The 27,174-nt window shown below is 48.6% G+C and overlaps 1 protein-coding gene across 6 annotated transcripts in view; it reads right to left on the bottom strand.

Annotated features, from left to right (window-relative positions):
* The window catches only part of PRRC2B (proline rich coiled-coil 2B), a 714,633-nt gene that overhangs the window by 463,681 nt on the left and 223,778 nt on the right, over positions 1-27,174 (bottom strand). For all 6 annotated transcript variants that reach the window (XM_085613949.1, XM_085613945.1, XM_085613947.1 and 3 more), the window contains exon 10: positions 5,795-5,885. In XM_085613949.1, coding sequence (XP_085470075.1) covers positions 5,795-5,885 — 91 coding nt within the window. The remainder of the gene's footprint in view (positions 1-5,794; positions 5,886-27,174) is intronic.

The raw sequence follows: 27,174 nt of genomic DNA on the forward strand, positions 1-27,174 counted from the left end.
GCAGAGGTCATCCAAGGGTATGTTCCCTAGAAAAGCCATAGAAGCCCCTATCTTTCTTGTAGAGTGGGCTTTAGGTGGAACAGATAATTTTCTTTTTGCTTTGTGATTGCAAATTTGTATACACTTTACAATCCACCTAGCTATCCCTGATTTTGAGATGGGGTTGCCTTTATGAGGTGGAGAGAAGGAGACAAACAACTGTTTAGTCTTTCTGAAAGGTTGCGTTCTTTGTATGTAGTACAGTAAAGCCCTTTTAACATCAAGTGTATGTAGAGCCCTTTCCGCAACAGATTGAGGTTGCGAGTAAAAAACCGGTAATTCCACCGATTGATTAAGATGGAAGGGGGAAATGACCTTGGGCAGAAATTTTGGATTTGTGCGAAGAATCACCTTGCTGTGATGTATCTGTAAAAAGGGTTCTTGTATAGTGAACTCTTGTATCTCGCTCACCCTTCTAAGGGAAGTGATAGCTACGAGGAAAGCTGTTTTCCAAGTAAGGAACTGTAGCTCACATTTATGCATTGGTTCGAAAGGCTGACCCATTAGCCTTGTAAGAACTACGTTTAGATTCCACACAGGTGAGGGTGGTGCCCTGGGCGGAATTACTCTTTTAAGGCCTACCATGAAGGCTTTAATAGCAGGCACTCTGAAAAGTGATAAATGCTGTCTGTTTTGCAGGTAAGCAGCAATTGCTGCTAGGTGTAGACGGATGGATGAGTACGCAGGTTACACCTTTGAAGATGGAGCAGATAGCATATGATGTGCTGTATGGATACATCTAAAGGGTTGATTGTATTGTTACGGCAGTAAACAACAAATCTCTTCCACTTTGCGGCATAGCATGCTCGAGTGGTAGGACGTCTGGCTTCCCTGATAATGTTCATGCAATCAGGGGGAAGGTTAAGGTATCCAAATTCTAAGATTTCAGGAGCCAGATCGCAAGGTTGAGCTGAGCTGGGTCGGGGTGCCTGATTTCTCCATGGTTCTGGATTAGTAGGCATGGGGACAGGTGCAGTTTTTGATGTGGTACCACCGAGAGCTGTAGTAGTGTGGTGTACCACGGCTGCCTGGCCCATGTTGGAGCTACCAGAATGAGTGTGAGGGAGTGCTGCTGTAGCTTCCTTACCACTAATGGAATTAGCGGGAGGTGGAAAGGCGTATGCAAATTTGCCTGACCAGTTCATCCATATCGCATTGCCTTTGGACAATGGGTGTGGGTATTTGGCGGCGAAGCTTGGGCATTTTTTGTTTTCGTGGGTGGCGAAGAGGTTTATCTGAGGATGCCCCCACTTGTGACAGAATGGGTGAAGAACTTGTGGATGCAGTTCCCATTCGTGCATTTGCTGCGTTGTCTGCTGAGCAGATCTGCCAAGGTGTTTTGTATCCCTGGGACATGTTGTGCCAGGAGAAAGACTTTTTGCGGGATTGCCCATCTCCATATGCTCTGTGCTAATCGAGAGAGCTGTGGAGAGTGTCCCCCCCTGTTTTTTTTTTAATGTAGTACATTGCAGTCATATTGTCTGTGCGAATGAGGACTGCTTTGGCTGAGATTTGTTTCTGAAACGATTTCAGGGCTAGAAAGATCGCCAATAACTCCAGATGGTTGATGTGGAGTAACCTCTGTTGTGGCGTCCATACACCTTGCACTGTGAGGTGTAATAGGTGCGCTCCCCAGCCGGAGAGCGATGCGTCCGTTGTTAGAATCACCTGAAGAACCGGGTCCAGGAACGGTCGCCCTTTGGAAAGGTTTGTGGTGTTCCACCACTGCAGAGAGCGATGGGTGCGGCCATCCAGCACCAGATCCGTCAGTTGCCCCTGGGCCTGGTTCCACTGGCGTGCTAGGCACTCTTGAAGTGGACGCATGTGGAGTCTTGCATGAGGCACTATGAAAATGCAAGATGCCATCATCCCTATTAGCTTCATAAACACTCTTGCTGGGAGAGAGTGCTGAGGAATGAATCTTTGACGCAAGGCTTGTATGCTTGCGATTCTGGGTGGATTGGGATAGGCTATAGCTTTTGAGGTGTCTATAGTGGCACCGAGGTATTGCTTTGTGTGAGACGGTATCAGCTGGGACTTTTGGTGGTTCACCGTGAAGCCTAGCTGGTGAAGTAGTTGGATGGTAGTGTTTGTATGTTGCACACATTGGTTGTAGGACGTGGCTTTTATTAGCCAGTCGTCCAAGTAAGGGAAGACGTGAATGTGTTGTCTTCTGAGGTGTGCCGCCACTACTGCTAGGCATTTGGTGAACACTCTTGGTGCGGTTGTGACCCCGAAGGGGAGAACCTTGAACGGATAATGTTGGCCGTCCACTACAAATCTGAGGTACTTTCTGTGAGAAGGGTGTATTGGAATATGAAAGTATGCGTCTTTCAAGTCCAGTGTGGTGAGAAGATCGTTCTGGCAGAGGAGTGGGAGAACTTTTTGGAGAGTTACTATGTGAAAATGGTCTGAATGTATGTATGTATGTATGTATGTATTGAGAGGCCGGAGGTCTAGAATGGGTCGTAGAGTCCCGTCTCTTTTTGGTATCAGAAAGTACAGAGAGTAGACCCCTAAATTTTGTTGATCGATGGGGACCTGCTCTATAGCCTGTTTTTGCAGGAGGGAGATTACCTCTTGTTTGAGCACTGTGGTATGTTCTTGCGACATTGCACGGTGCCTGGGTGGAATATTTGGGGGGGGGGGGGGGGGGGGGGGGGGGGGTGGATGGTAATTCGAGACAGTACCCTGACCGAATAATTTGCGTCACCCATTTGTCTGATGTTATGGTCTCCCAGGTTTGAAAGAAGTTTTGTAGTCTGCCCCCGACTGGAGTGGAATGGTCTGGGGGGAGCAGGGGAAAGTCATTGTGTGGGCGGTGTGGCAGAACGGGCGGTGTTGGTTTTGCCCCTGCCCTTATTGTTTCCTTTATATCCACCTCTTTGATAGCCCTTTGTGAAGGTAGCCTGAGGAGGGGACTTGTAGGATGTGGAGGCGTTATCGGCAGAGTAGCCCCTGCCAGTGCCTCGAAAGGAGGAGCGGCGAAAAGAGCGTCTAGGAGGGTGGGACTGTAATGCTCCCATAGACTTCGCCGTATCCGTATCTTTTTTCATTTTTTCCACGGCTTCGTCTACTTTTGGGCCAAATAAGTGTTGCTGGTCAAAAGGGTGGTTTAGTATAGATGCTTGTACCTCTGGCTTAAAACCCGAGATTCTGAGCCAGGCGTGGCGGCGAAGCAGAACACTGGTGTTTATAGCCCTGGAAGCTGTGTCTGCTGCGTCAAGTGCACATTTAATAGAGGTGTTGGTAATGGTCTTTCCCTCTTGTATTAGTTCATGAGCCCTATTTTTATATTTCTCTGGGAGATGTTGCATGATAGTCTCCAGCTCATCATAGTGCGCTCTGTCGTACCTTGCCAACAGCGCTTGCGTGTTGGCGATACGCCACATATTGGCAGCTTGCGAGGCAGTGCGTTTGCCGGACGCGTCTAGGAGCTTGGACTCCTTATCGGGTGGTGGAGCTTCACCTGATGACTGAGAATAGGACTGCTTCCTAGCTGTGGATACCACTAATGAGTCTAGGGGCGCGGGCCCTTTAATATAGGCAGGATCTGTGGGGGCGGCCTTATATTTTTTCTCTATTCTGGGGTTTAAGACCCTAGCCCTGACTGGGTCTTTGAAAACCTCTGCCGCATGTTTGGTCACCCCTTTAAGCATGGGTAATTTAGCGGTGGATTTATCTGCGATGTCAAAGGTATCAAGTAGGAAGTCTTCCTCAACTGGATCACTGTGTAACTCCACCCCATGATAATGTGCCGCCCGTTGTAACAGGTGGTGGAACCCCAGGGAGTCCTCTGGTGGAGATGGCCTGGATGGATAAAGATCATCCTGAGGCACATCTGGGACGTCTGGATTATGATAATCCTCCCATGGGTCTGGTGTTCCCGGAGGGGTGGGGTCTTGTGGGGCATCTGTTGGATCATAGTATGGATCCCCTTGGTCATCAGGGTCTGGAGACGGGGTTGGAGAGCGATGAGGCAACGGTGGAGAAGGTGGAGGGGGCGGAGGAGGTGGAGGTGGTGGGGAAGGTACTCTGAAAGGGGATGTGGCAGAGTCCTTCCATTTTGGCGGTGGAGGAGGAGCTGGTTTGTCTAAATGTCTTTTCTTTGAAGACAGTCAAAATGTCCAGTCTTTGGATCCTTTGTTAAAGTCTTTTGTAGAGGATCTGGCGTGAATAGTTCCTCCGGCACCGATTGATCTGTTGGCGCCGATGTCTTCGGGGCCGACGGCTTCTTTGGTTTATCTGTGCCATGCTTTTTCGGGGCCTCCGATTTTTGTTCGGTGCCACGGCAGGTTTCGGCACGGGAGTTTCGGCGCCGAGGGATTTGTTTGGTCGGCACCAAGAGGCCAGGTTTCGACACCGATTGCTTCGGAACGGAGCTTGGTGTGGTTTTCTTCGGTGCCGAAGGGTGTTTTTCGGCACTGCTAGTAGGCTGGCTCGAGCCCGAGCCGCCGGAAGACTTATGATGCTTCTTCACCGGGCCCGAAGGTGCGGTGATGGAAGCGGTATGTTTGGTTTTGCCTAGACCTGGAGGCGAAGGTGTAACCGGAGTCTCTTTCGGTGTGGGCGCGGGAGGGGGTAGAGTACTCACGACACTCTGCGCCGGTGTGATCTCCTCCACGTCGGAGTCGTCGGCCTCTGAAGCGCTGACGAGGTTGTCTTCCTGTTCGGTGTGCTGCTGTCCCGAAGCTTCGAGGTCTTCTCCGAAGATGTCAGGTGGAGCCGAGGTCGAGGAGTGCGCCATGGTGTGTCTAGCTCTTCGATCCCGAATAGTCTTTTTCGATCAAAAAGACTTGCAGGCGGGGCAGTCTCGGACCTCGTGTTCGGGAGAGAGGCAGAGGTTGCACACACCTGATGTAAATCGGTGTGGGGAAATTTAGACCCACATTTAGGGCACTTCTTAAAGGGAGTCCTTTCCATCGGCCGAGACCGGAGTCGAGATAGGCCCGAAGGCCGCCGCCGATGCCTGGAATCGAAGAAGTGCCGAAGAGAGAGATAAAGAACATGATTTTGTCTGAAAAATCTCGATGGACAAGGATTTTTCGTCGAAGGTCGAACTGGAAAGGTTCGAAGCCGGAGCACGAAGTATTACATCCGAGCCCGATGGCGGAAAAAAACAATCTGAGGATGGACCCGAAGCCCATGCGCAGTACGGACCGAAGGAGGAGTCACCGAACTCGTGACTTCCAAACACTGTCCAAGAAGAAAAACAAGCTGCAAACATCCGGGCCCAACACCAAATGGCGATCTATGCACAGAGTATAATCTGCAGCTTATATGCCTCGAACATACATTTATTTATTTTTTTAAACACTTTTCAAACAAGACAAATCAATACTGCAGAAATGTTTAAAAAGTGAGCAGTGGAGGGAGAAGTGTCAGATTGGGAAGAAAAAAGAAATGTGATCAACTTAAATGTGGAAGAAGGGTAGTGGGAAACTGGGGAAGTTGGACCGAAGGTGTGGACGAGGCATGTGGACTGTAGACTGGGTGGAAGCTGGAGAGATGAGAGGGGCTCAGGTAAAGAAAGGGAAAGCTGAAGGGACACAGACAACCTAAGTAGAACAGACAAAAGGAACAGAAAGACAGGAGGGGAAGCAGCAAGAGTGGTGAGAGTGGAGGCTAGGAAAAGGATGGGAGTGGTGAAAAATCATGAGGATGCAGCGAATGGAAATAAAATGAAGACTAGGGAGGGGCAGCGAGAGGGTAGGAGCGAAAGGATTTTTCTTGTGACCAAAATTACAGATCTTACCATTTAAGCCTCCCTTCTTTCAGTGCTTCCTCATCCTCCTCATCTTCACTGAACTTTAATTTCTCAGCATAATCTACTTCTTCTTGAAGGCCTGAGGAAACCAAGGCAGAAAACTCAAAATGAATAAATAGATTCCATCAATGGTATTCCTGGTCTATAAACATAAGGATAGCTATGAGATGCAATGTCCATTCAAACATAGGAAGACCACTTATTAGAGGTAAAACCAAGGCACCTGCGTCAAAACACATTCTCTGGCATCATTACCAAGCACCACTTTCAATGTAAATGTGCAGGGTTCATTTTTTTCCAGGGTCTGTCTCAGAAACACTCACTTTTATCAAATGAGGGAAGTAAGGCAGTCAGGAAATAGACAATTTTTCACACAATTTGGTTAAGAGCAATAAAAGTATCGTGCAAAGCATGCATCCACATTACAAGTGGCCATGTGTGGCTGTAGAACAAGGCAGCTATTTCCAAAGCGCAAATGTGAGCATTTTACAGATTTTCACCTGGAATAAAATTTGCCTAAATTCACTGGAAGCTTGGATCATCATTCTTTCCAACTCCTCCTGCCCTGGTTATGGAATTACAAGCACCATCCACACAAACCCATTAAGGTGAGTACATGATGAATGTCTCAGTCTCCGGGATTGTATCAGAATGTGACAGTAGTATCTAAGAGCCTTAAAATGCATCCATTTCACATATCTAATTTGTGGACATTTATGAAAACAGCTAAATGTATGGAGTCCTTTCAGGCGATAAGCCTGCTGCTGCATTCTGGACTCTACAGTCTTTAGTAGACACTTGGGCTATCCAAAATAGGTGGCATCAGCAGTCCAAGCACAACTGCATCAGTAAGTTAAATATTTGGACTAGGACTATATCCCAGAAATGGTAAAATCCAAAAGGTGACGGGTGATTAAAGTTTCGCAGTCCACATAAGATTATTTTTTTGCAATAGAAACCAATTTGATACCCACACTTTGGTGTACGGAGGGTGTCACTTTGGCACCCCTTCAAGAGAATTCTGCTAAGCTTAGTTTTGGGGCTTGTTCAACAGTTTAAGAAATTGGAGGTTGGGTCCTTATTTATATTGCACATGCACTTTTTCTGAAGTGAGGTGCACATGTTTAAGTGCTTGTTTGGACTGGACAGCCATTTTTAGGTGTCGCCAGTCACCGGAGGTAGTAGTCCAGTTGCTGTACGACTGGACCCATTTAGTGCGGCCGTGGTGCAGATGCAACTAAGGCAAGTACATCTGCGCCGCCACACCCAGGATCCCTGGCAGTCTACTGAGGGATAGAATGTCCTATGCCCTGGATATCTTATGGTACTTCGAGCTGTGTCTGGAAGGCTCCCATACTGCTTTAGACCCACTGGTACACCTACTGCACTTTTTCAGCTAAGTTAGACAAGTTCAGCCATTCGAAAGTGAAAAAATACTGACCAGAGTGTCACTGCTACTTCTAAGGGTAGCGTGCGAAAATGGGGTTCTATTACAGCAACCCCCACACACACTTTTTGCATGGCTTTTGATGCAACTGAGACTGTAGATTACAGGGTCCCTACTGTCCAGGTTCCCAGTACAACTGTTCCTTCCCTAAAACTATACCCGAATTAGCTATTCAGGACCCCCTGCAAGTCCCTAGAAAAGGTACCTAGCATGGCCTGGTGCAGACAAAAAGGTCGACATGACACACTGCCTGTGTGCCATACCAACTAGCACTGCCTAAGATATAGAGAAATCACTTGTCTAGTAGGCCTAAGGCAGGGTGCATTATATCATGTGTGTGGGCATATCTGCATGAGTAGATATGCCCCCTACATTATTAGGGTATATTCCTTAAAATTGTAAGTGCCAGGGAAGTCAGAGACTACATGGGCTGAGAACTTGAGTTCAACAGGACGATGTATGCTTCACTGAACCCAGGAGTATCAGGTACCAAACAGCTCCTTGTATTAAATCCACACTGACGCCAGTGTGAGATTTATTAAAACATGCCCTCAGAGGGCACCTCGGACGTGCCTCCTGAAAACCCACCAACCCTGGTGCGGGCACTGACTGGCCACACAGACCTATTTCTGGATCCCTGGGTGGAATGCTTCTGCTCTCTTGGACCAAAAACAATGTACATCGTGGGTAGAGGAGTCATACCTCCTCCCTCAGGAAGGGCCAGTGCTCAAAGAGGAAGCTTCATATGCCTGCTGCCTTTGTAATGCAACTCCCAGCCTCTGGTGCTAGCAGCATATGGCAGCCCCCGGTTTACACCCTCACTTTGGGCAGGAAAACTTTGAATAGGTTTGCCCACCTCTGCCAACTCCACCCCTATGGTGGGGTGGCGAGATAAAGCACATCTTTCATTCCCCACCATCTTGAAGATGGGGAGATTCCTCCAATCAAGGCTAGGTGTATGCCCCCCTCCCACAGGAAGGTGGCATAATAAAGGGTGTACCCACCCCAGGTAAGGTGCCCATTGGCCCTACCTGCTACTCCCTTTAAAAGCCCTGGGAGGACTGTTGCCTTCGGAAAAGGCTCCAAGCTCCCGCAGAAAGCAGACAAGTCCAGAAGAAAAACTCCAAGGGCTCTGGATCCGGCTGAAACCAAGATGCCTGCCCACTCTGCACCAGACGCCCACGGCCCGAGTCAGAGTGGCTTACCTGTGCAGTGAAGTCTCCCCCCTGACACTGACTTAATATCCAGAGTTCCACAACCTCTCCTTATCTTCATAGGAGCACCTGCAGTGTGAATCCAGAGGCTATCTCGGACCACGACCAGCTCCAGTAAGACTCGGACGCCAAAGCACCCCCTGCACCCAAAGGCCCTGGGCCTTGGTGAGTCGAACAGACTGTGCCCCTACGACCCCTACATCTCAACTTACCTCTGCTGTCGCTGGTCTTACTCTAGCAACCTCTAGTGCCACGCCTGCAGCCTGTTTGCCAAAAGAGGAATCCCCACTGAAGAGCATTGGGCGCCAAACACTGAAATTGCCACTGCACCCGGCTGCCCCCAGTCTCCTATGAAACGCATTGGGCTGAACTCTTGACTTTTACCTCTGCACCCGGCTGCCCCGGTGCCGCTGGTGGTGCAGCTTTAATACTCATCTGACCATTGTACCTTGCTAACCCATGGTACCGAAGACTGGAATTGTAATTGTGTTACTTACCTGTTTGACTGATATAGTTCTCCCCTTAATATAACATTGACCTGTTCTGAAAAGTTTCCAAGTGCACATTTTTCAATGTGAAAAGTATTTTTTCAAAATGTATTTACCTTTTTGCGAAGATCTTGATCTTAAAATACAAAGTATATATTTTTCAAATTGGTGTAAATCTCCTTCTTGAGTCGTGTGTTGTGAGAAAGTGCCATCTTTCTTGCATGGTATTGTAGGAAAGTGGCTCTGTATATACTGTTCCCAAATAGGTACAGAGTCCGCAGAGGTTTGACAGAGGCTAAAGTTAGATATAACCTTACTCCCTAAAGTGGTACCATGGTCGAGCAGTAAGGCAGTATCAGAGGACAGTGTAAAGCATTTGTTGCACACACTCAGTCAGCAAAATGGTTTCACACACTCAATAACTGAACTCTAGGCCAATGGTTTGTATGTAAAAATATATGGTTGTTTTATTTTAGAACTAACAATAGGTATTAAAATATACTTTCTCAGAATGAGATGATTTATTTAAATACTTTGCAATAGGCAGTTGACTTTTGAATGCATAGTTTGTTTGTTGCAATAGGCAACACAATTTCAAACACAATAATACATTGAGCTCAATGGGAATTTTAAGTTAAATGCAATTGATTACTTTCAGGATTACTTTTCTAACTCTAGGACTGGATCCTAGATTCAGTCCAGGGACAGTTCTTGGAAACAAGTGAGTAAATTCGTTTTAGTTACTGTTGTGAGTTTTAAGCAATATTTTGGTATTTTAAAAGTTGACACTTAGAAACTTTTTCTAAAAAAATTACAAATGTTATCCTATGTGAGGAAATTCACTTAGCCGGTAAGTGGGGTTATGGTTACTTTTTCGGGTTCAGTGTTGGATCCAGGATCCAGCACTAGTATACCACCTGTAAGCAGTTGATAGACTGCGTTTAGGTTATACAGGCAATTTTTAACGAATATTTTGTAAGTTTGCAAAATCGACACTTAGAAGAAATTTCACAGAAAAACAGTCAATGGTTTCCTATGGAAGAAAGGAATATGCTACTTACCAGTATGCATCTGTTCTTGGCATGTAGAGCTGCAGATCTACACACTTTTGCATAGATCGCCATCTGGTGTTGGGCCCGGATGTTTGCAGTTTGTTTTTCCTCTTGGAAAGTCTTTGGAAGTAACGAGGTCGGTGACTCCTCCTTTGGATCGTATTGCACATAGGCGTCGGCTCCATCCTCAGATTGTTTTTCGCCAGCAGGGAAAGATGGAGCATAGTAATAACAGTGAAGAAACCCATGTGTGTATCTAAATAAGATAAACTGGAACAGATACAGGTAGCCGGGGAGGCGGGTGGGCGTGTGTAGATCTGCAGCTCTACATGTGAACAACAGATGCATACTGGTAAGTAGCATATTCCGTTCGAGGCATATGAGCTGCAGATTACACACTTTTCCATAGACTATATAGCAGTTCCCAACCTTCGCGGCGACCACCGGTATCTGTTGCAGTGGTTTGAAGGAATATGCTACTTACCAGTATGCATCTGTTCTTGGCATGTAGAGCTGCAGAGTTGTACACTTAGCATAGATCGCCATCTGGTGTTGGGCCCGGATGTTTGCAGTTTGTTTTTGTTCTTTGGAAGTCACGAGTTCGGTGACTCCTCCTTCGGTCTGTACTGCGCATGGGCTTCGGCTCCATCCTCAGATTATTTTTCGCCAACAGGGAAATGATGGAGCGTAGTAATAACAGTGAGAAACCCATGTGTGTTGTATCTAAATAAGATGTACTGGAACGGATACAGGTAGCCGGGGAGGCGGGTGGGCGTGTACAACTCTGCAGCTCTACATGCCAAGAACAGATGCATACTGGTAAGTAGCATATTCCGTTCGAGGCATATGAGCTGCAGATTGTACACTTAGCATAGATTATATAGCAGTACCCAACCTTAGCGGCGACCACCGGTATCCGTTGCAGTGGTTTGAAAAAGTGTCTTTAGTACAGCCTGGCCCACCCTAGCTTGCTGCTTGGAATGCACATCTACACAGTAATGTTTTGTGAAGGTGTGCGATGTAGACCATGTGGCTGCTTTGCAGATGTCATCTAAGGGTATATTCCCTAGAAAAGCCAGCGAAGCCCCTAACTTTCTTGTAGAGTGGGCTTTAGGCGGAACAGATAATGTTCTTTTTGCCTTTCTATAGCAAATTTGTATGCACTTTACAATCCACCTAGCTATCCCTGATTTAGAGATGGGGTTGCCTTAATGTGGTGGAGAGAAGGAAACGAACAATTGTTTAGTCTTCCTGAAAGGTTGCGTTCTTTGTATGTAGTACAACAAGGCCCTTTTAACATCGAGTGTGTGTAAGGCCCTCTCTGCAACAGATTGAGGTTGCGAGAAGAAGACAGGTAATTCCACCGATTGATTGAGATGGAAGGGGGAAATGACCTTGGGCAGAAACTTCGGATTTGTGCGAAGTATGACCTTGCTGTGATGTATTTGTAGGAAGGGTTCCTGTATAGTGAATGCTTGTATTTCACCAACCCTTCTAAGGGAAGTAATAGCTACGAGAAAAGCTGTTTTCCAGGTGAGAAACTGTAGCTCACATTTATGCATTGGTTCGAAGGGCGGACCCATTAGCCGTGTAAGAACTAAATTTAGATTCCATACAGGGGAAGGTGGTGCCCTGGGAGGAATTACTCGTTTAAGGCCTTCCATAAAGGCTTTAATAGCGGGCACTCTGAAGAGTGATAAATGCTGTCTGTTTTGTAGATAAGCACCGATCGCTGCTAGGTGTAGGCGTATGGATGAATATGCCAGGTTACACCTGTGAAGATGGAGCAGATAGCATATGATGTGCTGTATGGATGCATCTAGAGGGTTGATTGTATTATTACGGCAGTAAATTACAAATCTTTTCCACTTTGCGGCATAGCATGCTCTAGTGGTAGGACGTCTGGCTTCCATGATGATGTTCATGCAATCAGGGGGAAGGTTAAGGTATCCAAATTCTAAGATTTCAGGAGCCAGATCGCCAGGTTGAGCTGAGCTGGGTCCGGGTGCCTGATTTCTCCATGGTTCTGGGTTAGGAGGCATGGGGATAGGTGCAGTTTTTCATGTGGTACCACTGATAGTTGTAGTAGTGTGGTGTACCACGGCTGCCTGGCCCACGTCGGAGCTACTAGAATGAGTGTGAGGGAGTGTTGTTGTAGCTTCCTTACCACTAATGGAATTAGTGGGAGAGGTGGAAAGGCGTATGCAAATCTGCCTGACCAGTTCATCCATATCGCATTGCCCTTGGACAATGGGTGTGGGTATCTGGCGGCGAAGCTTGGGCATTTTTTGTTTTCGTGGGTGGCGAAGAGGTCTATCTGAGGATGCCCCCACTGTTGGAAGAATGGGTGAAGAACTTGCGGATGCAGTTCCCATTCGTGTAGTTGTTGCGTTTGTCTGCTGAGCAGATCTGCCATGGTGTTTTGTACGCCTGGAACGTGTTGTGCCAGGAGAAAGATGTTTTGGGGAATTGCCCATCTCCATATGCTCTGGGCTAAGCGGGAGAGCTGGGGAGTGTGTCCCCCCCCTGTTTTTGGATATAATACATTGCAGTCATGTTGTCTGTGCGAATGAGGACTGCTTTGCCCGAAATCTGTTTTTGGAAAGATTTTAGGGCTAGAAAGATCGCCAAGAGCTCCAGATGGTTGATGTGGAGCGATTTTTGCTGTGGCGTCCATAGACCTTGCATTGTGAGGTGTAGGAGGTGCGCTCCCCAGCCGGAGAGCGATGCGTCCGCTGTTAGAATCACCTGAGGAACCGGGTCCAGGAACGGCCGCCCTTTGGAAAGGTTTGTGGTGTTCGACCACTGCAGAGAGTGATGTGTGCGGCCGTCCACCAACACCAGATCCATCAGTTGACCCTGGGCCTGGTTCCACTGTTGTGCTAGGCACTCTTGAAGTGGACGCATGTGGAGTCTTGCATGGGGCACTATGAAAATGCAAGACGCCATCATTCCTATGAGCTTCATAAACACTCTTGCTGGAAGAGAGTGTTGAGGAAGGAATGTTTTGCGTAAGGCTTGAATGCTTGTGATTCTGGCTGAGTTTGGATAGGCAATACCCTTGGAGGTGTCTATAGTGGCCCCGAGATATTGCTTTGTGTGAGATGGTATGAGGTGGGACTTTTGATAGTTCACCGTGAAGCCTAGCTGGTGGAGCAGTTGGATGGTGCTGTTTGTATGTTGCACACATTGGTGGTAGGACGCGGCTTTTATCAGCCAGTCGTCTAGGTAAGGGAAGACGTGAATATGTTGACGTCTGAGGTGTGCTGCTACTACCGCTAGGCATTTGGTAAACACCCGTGGTGCGGTGGTGACCCCGAAGGGGAGAACCGTGAATTGGTAATGCTGCCCGTCCACCACGAACCTGAGGTATTTCCTGTGAGAGGGGTGTATTGGAATGTGAAAGTATGCGTCTTTCAGATCCAAGGTAGTGAGAAAGTCTCCCTGACAGAGGAGCGGGAGGACTTGTTGTAGGGTGACCATGTGGAAATGGTCTGAATGTATGTAGGCATTTAGAGGCCGGAGGTCCAGAATGGGCCTGAGGGTCCAGTCTTTCTTTGGTATTAAGAAATATAGGGAGTAGACCCCTAGATTTTGCTGATTGACGGGGACCTGCTCTATAGCGTGTTTTTGGAGGGAGAGTACCTCCTGTTTGAGCAGTGTGGAATGTTCTTGAGACATTGGACGGTGCCTTGGTGGGATATTGGGTGGGGTAGATGTTAACTCGAGACAGTACCCTGACCGAATGATTTGGGTCACCCATTTGTCCGATGTTATAGACTCCCATACGTGGATAAAGTTTTGTAGTCTGCCCCCGACCGGAGTGGGATGGTCTGGGGGGAGCGGAGGGAAGTCATTGTGCGGGTGGGGAGGCAGAACGGGTGGTGTTAGTTTTGCCCCTGCCCTTATTGTTGTTGCCTCTGTAACCACCCCTTTGGTTGCCCTTTGAAAAGGTATTTTGAGGAGGGGACTTGTAGGAGGTAGAGGCGCTATCGGTGGAGAAGCCTCTGCCTGTGCCACGAAAGGACGAGCGTCGAAAGGAACGTTTAGAGGCTTGTGTTTGTAGTGCCCCCATAGACTTTGCTGTGTGTGTCCTTTTTCATCTTTTCCAACGCTTCGTCTACCTTTGGCCCAAAGAGAGATTGTTGGTCAAAAGGGTGATTGAGTATGGATGCCTGGACTTCAGGCTTGAACCCTGAGATCCTGAGCCAGGCATGGCGACGAAGCAGGACACTGGTATTTATGGCTCTAGAAGCAGTGTCGGCTGCATCGAGGGCACACTTAATGGAGGTGTTTGTAATTAGTTTACCCTCCTGTATCAGTTCATGAGCCCTGCGCTTGTGTTTTTCGGGAAGGAGTTGCATAAGAGCCTCAAGTTCGTCGTAGTGTGCTCTGTCATAGCGCGCAAGTAGCGCTTGTGTGTTTGCAATGCGCCACATGTTTGCAGCTTGAGAGGCGGTGCGTTTGCCAGACGCGTCTAGGAGTTTGGATTCCTTGTCTGGCGGTGGGGCTTCTCCTGAGGACTGGGAGTTAGCCCGCTTTCTAGCTGTAGAGACAACTAGGGAATCTAAGGGAGCAGGGCCCTTAATGTATGCAGGGTCTGTGGGTGCCGCCTTGTACTTTTTCTCTATTCTAGGGTTCAGTACCCTGGCCCTGACAGGGTCTTTGAACACTTCAGCGGCATGCTTGGTGACACCCTTAAGCATGGGCAAAATAGATGTGGATTTGTCCTGTATGTCAAATGTGTCCAGTAGGAAGTCGTCTTCCACTGGTTCGCTGTGCATGTCCACCCCATGGTAGTGTGCTGCTCTCTGCACTAAATGATGAAACCCTAAGGAGTCCTCTGGAGGAGACGGCCTGGATGGGTATAGGTCGTCCTGAGGCAGATCAGGTATATCAGGGTTGTTGTAATCTTCCCATGGGTCTGGGGTCCCCGGTGGAGTGGGATCCGTTGGGGCGTCCGCCGGGTCATAGTCCGGGTCCCCGTCGTCCGGATCTGGGGACGGGGTCGGAGACTAATGAGGTGAAGGTGGCGGAGACCTGGGAGGGGGGGTGGAGGAGGTGGAGGAGGCAGGGGAGGAGGTAGTGGGGAGGGCACTCTGAGGGGAGAAGTAGCAGAGTCCTTCCGTTTGGGTGGTGGAGGAGGAGCCGGAGTATCAAGGCGTCTTTTCTTGATAATTAAAGTCAATAGCCCAGTCTTTGGATTTTTAGACAGAGTCTTTTGTAAAGGGTCTGGTGTAAACAGAGCCAGTGGCGCCGAATCGTCCGTTGGCACCGATGATTTCGGAACCGAGGGCTTCGATGGTTTCTGTGCGCCATGCTTTTTTGGGGCCTCCGGTTTTTTCGGCGTCGAGGGAGTTTTCGGCGCCGGAGCGTCGGTGCCGACGGATGTGTGTTTGGTCGGCACCGAGAGTCCAGGCTTCGGCACCGGTGGCTTCGGAGTCGAGCTGGGTATTACTTTCTTCGGTGCCGGATGCTGTTTTTCGGCACCGGGCGTCGGCTGGCTCGATCCCGAGCTGCCGTGAGACTTTGGAGGCTTCGACACCGGGCCCGAAGGTGGGGTGATAGAAGCTTTGGTCTTGGTTTTACCCAGGCCAGCAGGCGAGGGTGTAACCTGAGTCTCTTTTGTTTTGGGCGCGGGGGTGGGAGGGGGTACAGTACTCACGACCCGCTGCGCCGGTGTGATGTCCTCCACGTCGGAGTCGTCGGCCTCGGAAGCGCTGACGACGTCTTCCTCCTGCTCAGTGTGTAGTTGCCCTGAAGCTTCGGCGCCGTCTCCGAAGATGTCCGGTGGAGCTGCGGACGATGAGTGCGCCATGGTGCGTCGAGCTCTTCGATCCCGGATGGTCTTCTTTGATCGAAAAGACTTACAGGCGGGGCAGTCTCTGGCCTCGTGTTCTGGAGAGAGGCAAAGGTTACACACCTGATGGAGGTCGGTGTGGGGAAATTTAGACCCACATTTTGGGCACTTTTTGAACGGAGTCCTTTCCATCGGCCGGGACCGGAGTCGAGGAGGGCCCGAAGGCCGGTGCCGATGTACGGGATGGAGAAAAGTGCCGCTTCGAGAGATGAAGATGATGATGAAGAAACTCGAAGAAACGAGGATTTTCCGCCGAGGATTGAACCGTAGAAGTTCGAAGCCGGAGCACGAAGTATCACATCCGAGCCCGATGGCGGAAAAAAACAATCTGAGGATGGAGCCGAAGCCCATGCGCAGTACGGACCGAAGAAGGAGTCACCGAACTCGTGACTTCCAAAGACTGTCCAAAGAACAAAAACAAACTGCAAACATCCGGGCCCAACACCAGATGGCGATCTATGCCAAGTGTACAATCTGCAGCTCATATGCCTCGAACATAATGTTTTGAGTACAGCCTGGCCCACACTAGCTTGTTTCTTAGTTTGCACATCTACACAATAGTGTTTAGTGAAAGTGTGCTGTGTTGACCATGTAGCTGCTTTGCAGATATCATCTAATGGGATGTTCCCTAAAAATGCCATGGAAGCCCCTATCTTTCGTGTAGAATGGGCTTTGGGGGGGGGGGGGGGGGGGGGGGGGGGGGAAGGAAACGGATAGCGTTCTTTTTGACTTGTGGTAGCAAATCTGAATGCATTTTACAATCCACCAAGCTATCCCTGATTTTGAGATGGGGTTGCTTGTGTGGTGGAGAGAAAGAGAAACAGTTGTTTGGTCTTGCGGAAAGGTTGTGTTCTCTCGATGTAGTAGAGTAAGGTTCGTTGGACATCTAGCGTGTGCATAGCTCTTTCTGCAACGGTCTGTGGTTGCGATAAAAATACTGGTAGTTCTACAGATTGGTTTAGGTGAAAAGGGGAAATGACTTTAGGTAGGAATTTTGGGTTGGTACGGAGAACAACTTTGTTATGGTGCATTTGAAGAAAAGGTTCTTGTATGGCAAGTGCTTGTATCTCACTGACCCTTCTAAGGGAAGTGATGGCTACAAGGAAAGCTGTTTTCCATGTTAGGAATTGTAGTTCGCATTTGTGTAAAGGTTCGAAGGGAGGCCCCATTAGCCTTGTGAGAACAATATTTAAGTTCCACACAGGTGAGGGTGGTACTCTGGGGGGAATGATTCTTTTTAGGCCTTCCATGAAGGATTTAATGGCAGGTACTCTGAAGAGTGATAGATGTTGCTTGTTTTGTAAGTAAGCTGCAGTTGCTGCGAGGTGTAGTCGAATGGACGTATAGGCTAGATTGCACCTTTATAGGTAGAGTAAGTAGCCTATGATGTGTTGAATGGACACGTCCAGTGGATTGATGGTGTAATGGCAATAAACAACAAAACGTTTCCACTTGGCGGCGTAGCACGCTCTAGTGGCAGGTCGTCTAACTTCTCTGATGACGTTCATACAGTCAGAGGGAAGATTTAGGTACCCAAATTCTAGGATTTCAGGAGCCAGATCGCAAGGTTGAGCTGAGCTGGGTCCGGGTGTCTGATCTCTCCATGGTTCTGGGTTAGGAGGCATGGTGAGAGGTGTTGTTTTTGGTGTGGTACTACAGAGAGTTCCAGCAGCGTGGTGTACCACGGTTGTCTGGCCCACGTTGGAGCTACTAGGATTAGTGTGAGGGAGTGTTGTTGTAGTTTGCGCACCACTAATGGAATGAGTGGGAGAGGCGGAAAACCGTATGCAAATTTGCCTGACCAGTTCATCCATATCGCATTTCCTTTGGACAATGGGTGTGGGTATCTGGCGGCGAAGCTTGGGCATTTTGTGTTTTGGTGGGTGGCAAAGAGGTCTATCTGTGGGTGCCCCCACATTTGAAAGTACGGGTGATGAACTTGCGGGTGAAGCTCCCACTTGTGGATCTGTTGTGTCTGCCTGCTGAGCAGATCTGCCACTGTGTTTTGGACTCCCGGGACATGCTGAGCTACGAGAAAGATTTTCTGGGGTATTGCCCATCTCCATATGCTCTGTGCTAGCTGAGAGAGCTGTGGAGAGTGTGTGCCGCCTTGTTTTTGTATACAATACATGGCAGTCATGTTGTCTGTGCGGATTAGGACTGCCTTGCCTGAAATCTGTGTTTGAAAAGTTTTCAGGGCTAAAAAGATTGCTAGTAACTCCAGATGGTTGATATGGAGTAACTTGTGTTGAGGCGTCCATGTGCCCTGCACGGGAGGTGTAATAGGTGAGCTCCCCAGCCGGAGAGCGATGCGTCCGTTGTTAGTATTATCTGGGGAACCGGGTCAACAAACGGTCGACCTTTGGAAAGGTTTGTGGTGTTCCACCACTGCAGAGAGCGATGGGTGCGACCGTCTACCAACACCAGATATGTCAGTTGACCTTGGGCCTGGTTCCATTGGCGCGCTAAGCACTCTTGGAGAGGACGCATCTGGAGTCTTGCGTGTGGCACTATGAAAATGCAAGAGGCCATCATCCCTATAAGTTGCATGAACACTCGTGCTGGAAGGGAGTGTTGAGATATGAATTATTGTCTGAAAGCCTGAATGCTTGCAATCCTGGCCGGATTGGGGTAGGCTATCGCTTTTGAGGTGTCTATGGTGGCACCGAGGTATTGTTTTATGTGGGATGGTTGTAGCTGGGACTTTTGGTGGTTCACCGTGAAGCCTAGTTGGTGAAGTAGTTTGATTGTGGTGGCGGTGTGTTGTACACACTGATTGTATGAAGTGGCTTTTATCAGCCAATCGTCTAGGTATGGGAAGACGTGAATGTGCTGCCTTCTCAAGTGTGCCGCCACCACCGCCAGGCACTTGGTGAATACCCGTGGTGCTGTTGTGACTCCGAACAGGAGCACTTTGATTTGGTAGTGTTGTCCATCCACTACAAATCTGAGGTAATTTCTGTGAGCATGGTGCACTGGAATGTGGAAGTATGCGTCTTTCAAGTCCAGTGTGGTGAGGAAGTCGTTTTGGGAGAAGAGCGGAAGTACCTGCTGAAGCGTTACGATGTGAAAATGGTCTGAGTGTATGTATGTGTTTAGGCGCCGGAGATCTAGAATAGGTCGTAGAGTCTCGTCCCTTTTTGGTATGAGAAAATATAGGGAGTAGACCCCATATTTTGTTGATTGACAGGAACGTGTTCTTTTGCCTGTTTTTGTAGGAGGGAGATTACCTCCTACTTTAGTAATGTTGAATGTGACAATGAGCGTTGCCTGGGTGGAATGTTTGGGGGGGGGGGGGTAGATGTTAGTTCTAGGCCAATGATGAATCTATCATTATAAAACCGGCCGATAAGGGTGGGGCAACTGTCATTCTAGACACTGAGGCTTATCGCAGGGAATGTTTAAGACAACTTGATGACCCCAAGTCATACAAACGTCTGACCGAGGATCCCACACCCAGACTTACCAGAGAAATTCTCGCCTTGGTTGAGGATGTGAAAGTAGCTGGCTGGATCACAGAGCAGGAAGCTCGCTTCCTGACACCTACTCATCCTGTGATGCCACACTTTTATGTATTACCTAAAATACATAAAAGCCAAAGACCACCCCCAGGGCGACTCATCATTTCTGGTATAGGTTCCCTTTTGGAACCCCTCTCCGCTTTTGTTGACTTTTTTCTTCGTCCACTTGTCAAGGAAATGCCCAGTTACTTACAAGACACCAAGGATGTCCTACGCCTACTTCCTGATATCAGCTATGATATTGCAACAGATCTCTTAGTCAGCTTTGATGTGGAATCTTTGTACACCTCGATTCCACAAATAGAAACTTTACAAGCCATTGAGAGTCTACTTGACTCAAGAAACTTGGACTCGATAACACCAGTGCATTTCATCATGGATTTGGCCAGGCTGGCCATGATGGAAAACTTTTTCAAATTTGAGGAGACTATATATCTTCAGGTCTCGGGCACATCTATGGGCAGTATTTTTGCTCCCAGCCTGGCCAATCTGTATGTCCATCTCTTTGAGCAGAACAATATCCTCATTCAGACTAATCCATTTAGAGACCAGATAAAAATCTGGAAGAGGTCTATTGACGATATTCTGGTTATCTGGCAAGGTTCCCTGGCCTCGCTGCTAGATTTCCATGCTTGGCTGAACTCTAGAAATGAATTCTTGCGGTTCACTGTTTCAGACAAAAACCGTCTGCCCTTCCTAGACCTAGTGATCTATCCGAATGAGGGTACTCTTGGTAGTGAACTATATAGAAAACCCCTCTCCAAGAACTCCCTTTTGAGCTTCAGTAGTCATCATCCCAGGTCCCTTCGGGAAAACCTCCCAGTTGGACAGTTTCTGCGTATTCGCAGAAATTGCTCCGATGTCAGCACTTTTAATCAACATGCAGAGGACCTCTCCATTCAACTGAGAGACAGACAATACCCCAAGCGTCTAGTGAGAAGGGCTTGGAAAAGAGCCTCGAACAACAACCGAGGAGCTCTAATAGAACCTCCCGTGCCCAAGCCTCCATTGTCTAGAATGACATTTGTGAACACTTTCAGTACTTGGTCTAACCAAGTACAGAAAACGGTGCGAAAACACTGGCGTGTTTTGAACATAGGCAATGAGAGTTTGCCTTATCCTTTATTCTCCTTCAAAAGGGGTACCAATCTCAGAGACAGTCTCGTACACACTAGACCGAAATGCAAAGTTCCCACTAACACCAACACCTTATGGGATTTACCACCGGTCCAGGGTCATTTCCCATGTGGACAATGTTCAGCATGTCCACAGACGCAGGTCACAAAGACGATCGATATGGGCACAGGTATTCCTTGGGTCCTTAAAAAACATACCAACTGTAACACAGACAAAGTCTTATACCTTATCACTTGTCCCTGCTCTTTGCGTTATGTTGGTATGACCACACGCAAGGTGAAGAGACGCATTAATGAGCACAAGAGCACAATTAGACGGAACAAACAGGCCACCAAACTCACCAACCATTTCTTGTCACTCAAACACAAACCAGAAGACTTGAGGTGGTTGGTCATAGAACAACCGTTTATTCCTGCACATGTCACAGATATCACTAAATTTCTGTTCCTTAAAGAACAGAAATGGGTTTTCAAACTTAAAAGTGACATTTTTGGCCTGAACGACGAAATTCCGTGGTCGTCACTTTAAATGTATGAAACATTTGACCTATACTCTGTCTGGTCTTTTTTGTCTCATATCCGTCTTTGTTAGATTTCAACTGGTACGCATAAACACACCTTACTTGCGACTGTGATATCTACACAAATTCAGTGGAACAAGCGACTTTGCATACTTTGACTATCCAGCATGTCACCTTCTTGGTAGATGACTATTTGCTAGTTACTCACACCACCTGCTGTAACTTACTTTTAGAATTGGTGTTTGTAAAACCAATCTAATAGAAGTGTACGTGAGTCTGCATATCACGATTAATTACCTGTCTCTACTCACTGTTTGGGTTACTACTGACCGTATTAAGACACTCCCGGTAACTCAGCACTCCATTTCCCAGCTACCCTAAATAGCACGCTTTTTTGACCTCAACACGTTCCGTCATTACTAACACGGAAGTGCTTTTCACGTTTTTCGCGCTTTGACGCGATATTACGGTGTTTGGCAAGCTCATTCGTCACCTCCCCTTCTAGCTCCGGTGACAGAGCGGGGTACCGACGGACAGGTGGGTGCTTTCAGTTTCTTTCCTCAAACTCCTACTGAATCGCATGACTCTCACCTCGCGCATCGGCGCGTTAATATCAGCGCCGATTCTTCCGTAACCTTGGTGACACATTTTGTTTTGAGTTTTTCTGTCTGGGCATCCTACTACTGGGGAGGCTCTCTTAAGTCCATCTCTCATGGGCCTTTACAGACAGCTAAGAAGTCTCAGACTGACACTGTTAGGACATCCGGTCCCTCTTTGTGATGCACAATAGTGTTTTTCATAATAACAACTCATGAGCACGGTTTTTCTCCGCGCTAAGATGTGATAATTGGTCTATATCACAACACATGATAAGAAGGTGCTCCTCTTGCTCTGTTTTTAATCCATTACTCTGCCATGTTTTTACACTTGTCTAGCTGAGCGCTCCTATGGTCATTTCTCTTAACCCCCGTGTACTGAACTTTTCTGGTCCACTGGGATTAATATTAAATGTTACACTTGAAATTTCCTCTTGTAGAGCGGTGCCTCAACACCATGAGCAGATGCCAGGCGAGGCGAGGTGCGTACCCATATTCTCCCGGGTAAGTGCACATACCGAGTATTGATCTGACTATGGCTATGCAATACTTCGATTAGGATAAATAATAATATACAAAATGTTTTTTTATAATATGTTCTGTATTCACACTAACATTTCACAAGATCTGGCTGAACCCTTTTTGTTTTACTCACGTTTAGGTTCTTCACCTGTAACAGTTCCATAGGGACACACAGATCTGACCAGGTTGTATGGTATATCAACTTGGTTGATAATCTTTATTTTTTCTGTTTTCCTATTTTCTAACACTTTTTGCAGTAGCGCAATATGGTCCTGATGAGAGCTTGGACTCTAATGTCCAGTAGCCGAAACATGTAGACCGTCGATCCGACAGTTATTTGTTAAGCTGTCCACGCACTGATTTTAAAGTGACATCAAGATAGCGCCAGAATAAAATTTATAGCATCTTGATAGCCATTTTTAATAGCACTTTTCCCTTATATTTTTCATTCTTTGCACTGCAACCATCACCCTACCGTTTGTACTCACTCCTGGGACAACTGGATAACCACCATTACCATCAGAGTGGTTGGTTCTCTCAGTACAGTCCTGAGTTCCCAGATGATGATAAGCCACCTTTGGTGGGTGATGGGAACTAAATCAGTTTTGATATGCTTCTTACCAATGTTTGTTTTCGGGTTTCAACTTGCCTGTTTTGTTAGTGTCTTCCTCATACAGAACATTAGACCCTCAGTATCTTTGTAAAGTATATGTTGGTTAGGGGATTTATACTGTAGCTGGTCTTTAAACTTATCCCTTGGACCCTCCCCCACCTTTCCCCCTTTGTGAGAATTCTATGTATTGAGTAGCCTGACCGAATTATTTGGGTCACCCATTGAGGTGATGGTCGCCCAGACATGAAGGGAGGGGGAAGGGGAGGGGGAGGGGGAGGGGGGGGGGGGGGAGTCATTGGGTAGGAGGTGTGGCAGAACGGGCGTGGTTTTTTTGCCTCTGCCCTTGTTGCTGTTACCCCTGTAGCCGCCTCTTGGGTAACCTTTAGTAAAGGTAGTCCGAGTAGGGGATTTGTATGATGTGGACGCTGTGTCTGAGGAGTAGCCTCTGGATGTACTCCGAAAGGAGGAGCAGCGAAATGAGCGTCTGGGCGGGTGCAACAGTAAGGCCCCCATGGATTTTGCAGTATCCGTGTCCTTTTTCATCTTTTCGAAGGCCTCATCCACCTTTGGCCCGAATAGATGTTCCTGGTCAAAGGGATGGTTAAGGATGGAGGCTTGTACTTCTGGTTTAAAACCAGATACCCTTAGCCAAGCATGGCGACAGAGAAGAACGCTGGTGTTGATGGCCCTGGAGGCTGTGTCTGCTGCATCTAGGGCACAACGTATGGAGGTATTTGTGATTGTTTTACCCTCTTGAATTAACTCGTTGGCCCTAGCTTTATATTTTTCAGAGATGGTGCATTATGCTTTCCAATTCGTCATAATGAGCCCTGTCATATCTGGTCAGCAGTGCCTCAGTGTTTGCTATATGCCATATGTTGGCCGCCTGGGATGCTGTGCGTTTGCCTGATGCATCTAGCAGTTTTGACTCCTTGTCAGGTGGAGGTGCATCACCTGATGCTTGTGAATTTGCCCTTTTACGTGCCGTAGATACCACTAAGGAATCTAGTGGCGCTGGTCCTCTGATGTAAGAGGGATCTGAGGGAGCAGGTTTGTATTTTTTTTCAATACGTGGGTTAATGACCCTGGCTCTAACTGGGTCTTTAAAAACTTCTGCCGCATGCTTTACCACCCCTTTGAGCATGGGCAGTATGGAGGTGGACCTATGTGAAGTATCAAATGTGTCTAAAAGGAAATCTTCCTCCACGGGGTCGGTATGCAAGTCCACCCCGTGATAATGTGCTGCCCTTTGCGGAAGATGGTTGAACCCTAATGAATCTTTTGGTGGAGATGGCCTAGAAGGGTAAATATCGTCTTGTGGGACGTTGGGGATATCTGGAATATTGTAATTGTCCCATGGATCTGGGGGATCCTGTAGGGGTGGAGTCTTGTGGCACATCCCCTGTATCATCATATGGGTCCGCCTGATCATCATCGTTGGGAGACGGGGTAGGAGAACGATGGGGTGGAGAGGGCGGAGGGGTTGGAAGTGGGGAAGGAGGAGGGGGAGGGGAAGGTATTCTGAACGGAGAGGTAGCAGAGTCCTTCCTCTTTGGAGGTGGAGGTGGAGCAGGCTTCTCCAAATGTCTCTTTTTGGTAGAGTGTCAAATGTCCAGTTTTTGGATCCTTGGTGAGTTTTTTGCAAGGGATCCGGTGTAAATAGCCCTGGTGAGGTAATTTGGTCCGTCGGCGCCGAAAGCGTCGGGGCCGAGGACTTTTTAGGTTTTTCTGTGCCGGTTTGATGTTTAGAACCCGGCTTGGGACACTCCGGTCTCTTTGTCGGTGCCGAAATGGGCTTCGGCTTGGAAGTGTCGGTGGCCTTGTGTGGTTTGGTCGGTACCGAAGATGGCGTCGGTACCGAAGAGCTGGGTTTCGATCCTGAGGGTTTCGGTGCGGAGCTCGGTGTCGAGGTGGAGGCCGGTTTCTTTTTCAGTGCCGAAGTGTGTTTCTCGGCACCGCTGGTAGGCTGGCTGGCTCGAGCCCGAGCCACCGGAAGGCTTACTTGGCTTCTTCACCAGGCCCGAAGGTGGGGTGTGTGAAGCAGTGTCTCTGGTCTTGCCCAGGCCCGGAGGCGAAGGCGTGACCGAAGCCTTTTTGGGTGTCGGCGCGGGTGTGTGGTAGATTGGTACTCACGAACCTCTGGGCCGGAGTGATGTCTTCCACATCTGACTAGTCGGCCTCGGAAGCGCTGACGAGGTCCTCTTCGGTGTGATGATGATCCGGATCGTCGATGTAGTCTCCGAAGATGTCGACTGCAATGGACGTCGAGGAGTGTGCCATGTTCCTTCTGGCTCTCCGGTCCCGAATAGTCTTTTTGGATCGGAAAGACTTACAGGCCGGACAGTCTCGAGCCTCGTGTTCAGGGGAGAGGCAGAGGTTGCATACCTCATGAAGATCGGTGTGGGAAAATTTGGACCCACATCCTGGGCACTTTTTAAATGGAGTTCTTTCCATGAGCCGGGACCGGAGCCTGGGTAGGCCCGAAGGCCGCCGTCGACGACTGGAACCGAAGGTTTGTGTCGATGAGAAGGCGCGTTGATTGAAGAGATCGCGATCGACACAATACAGCGATTGGGGTGAGGATTGCGCGTGGATCGTTTAACTGGAAGCTGTTCGGAACCGGAGCGCGAAGATTACATCCGAGCCAGATGGCAGAAAAAAAAAAACAATCTGAGGATGGAGCCGAAGCACATGCGCAATACGATCTCGTGACTTCCAAAGAATTTCCAAGAGGAAAAACACACTGCAAACATCTGGGCCCAACACCAGATGGCGATCTATGCAAAAGTGTGTAATCTGCAGCTGATATGCCTCGAACATTAAGTTAGCGGTAAGTATGGTTTGTAAGTACTTTTCAGGGTCAGTGCTGGGCACCAAGATCCAGCACTGGGATCTCTCCTAATAGCAGGTGAGTATTTCAGTTTGTTACTCGGTTGATTTTAGGTGAATATTTCAAAGTTTAGAAACGCCACACTTAAAAGAAATTTCAAGTGAAACCAGTCAATGTTACCCTATGAAAGAAAAGTGAGTTATCTGCTTTTCGGTAAGTACTCGACTGGCAGAGTTAAGGTTCTGGGCATAGACTCAAGGGTCTCCCAGGGTCAGGTTGGTACAGTTGTTACACCCTCAGCGGCACAGGGGCAGCCGGGCGCAGACTGAGTTAGGCCCATTGTTATCCTACGGAAGGCAGGGGGCCCTTGGTTGGTGGCTGCTGGCTAGCAGGCCACGCGACTGTGGGAGCTGGGCTCCTAGTCACTTGCTTAGGGCAAATGGGGAAGTAGGTAGGAGTAGAGTTTGCACTGCCAGGGCCACTCGGGCGGCTGGGTTTAGGGTGCTTTTGAGCAGTCGGGCGTTCAATGGATTGCAATGGAGAAGCTCAAGAACGAACAAAAGCTGCAAGCTCGGGGACGAAGATTCTTCAGGTGCGACCACCACTGAGAGGCAAGTTGGGTACTTGGAGGATAGGTAGGTACCCAGGAGTTGAGCACAGGGGGCCGCAGGGCGCCGGGTGCAGGAGTGACTTTTAGTGTAAAAAAATCTTACCCTGTGTTGATCGCGGTTGGGGGAGGGGGGACCCTGGTTCTGAGGCTGCAGGCGCCGTCAGGAGAGTCGAGGTGGGTTCTTGGGTGCCAGATTTGGGGTCAGAGTCGCCGGGGGGGGGGGGGGGGGGGGGGGGGGACGTCCTCGGGGTCTTTGTCCACTCCAGCACAAGCCAGGCTTGGCGGGTGCAGTGTGTGCAGGGTTCGCAGTTCCTGGCTGATGCCAGGGGTCAGTTACTTGCTTTGAGCAGTGCCTCTGCTAATGGAAGTCCCAGATGCTCAGAGTCGCAAGGTAGCCAGGACCTCCGGGGTTTGTGAGTTTGCTGGCCACGGGAGATGCCGGAATTTAGCAGGAGCAGGTTCAAGGGTTGTGAGAAAGTGCCATCTTTCTTGCATGGTATGCCCCCACTTTTTGATGAATTGCTGAATGTACTTTGAGTGTGCCCTGGTCTCCTGCCAATCAGGTGCCCAGGGCCTATGTTCCTTCCCTAAACAGAAACCTCAAAACCAAATTGGCAAACCCTGGCCACATGTCAGCCCCTGGTAAGTGGTATCCTAGGTACCCAGGGCCTTGTGACCAGGGAAGGCCTCTAAGGGCTGCAGCACTCATTGTGCCACCCTAAGAGGCCCTGTACCCTAACACACACACTGCCCTGGCAGGCTGAGTGTCTGGGTACAAGACAAAACCGAGAGACGACATGGCACACATCCCTGTGTGCCATGCCCACAACCTACACTGCCCTGGCATACATCAGCCACCACTCTAGCTGGGTGCCCTATGCCAGTGGTGTGGGCACAAAGGCAGGAGCCCTGTGCCCCTACAGTACCCAGGTCCATTCCTGGGCCCTGTAAGTGCAGT

Source organism: Triturus cristatus, chromosome 1_2 (assembly GCF_964204655.1).
Source record: "Triturus cristatus chromosome 1_2, aTriCri1.1, whole genome shotgun sequence".
Lineage (NCBI taxonomy): Eukaryota > Metazoa > Chordata > Amphibia > Caudata > Salamandridae > Triturus > Triturus cristatus.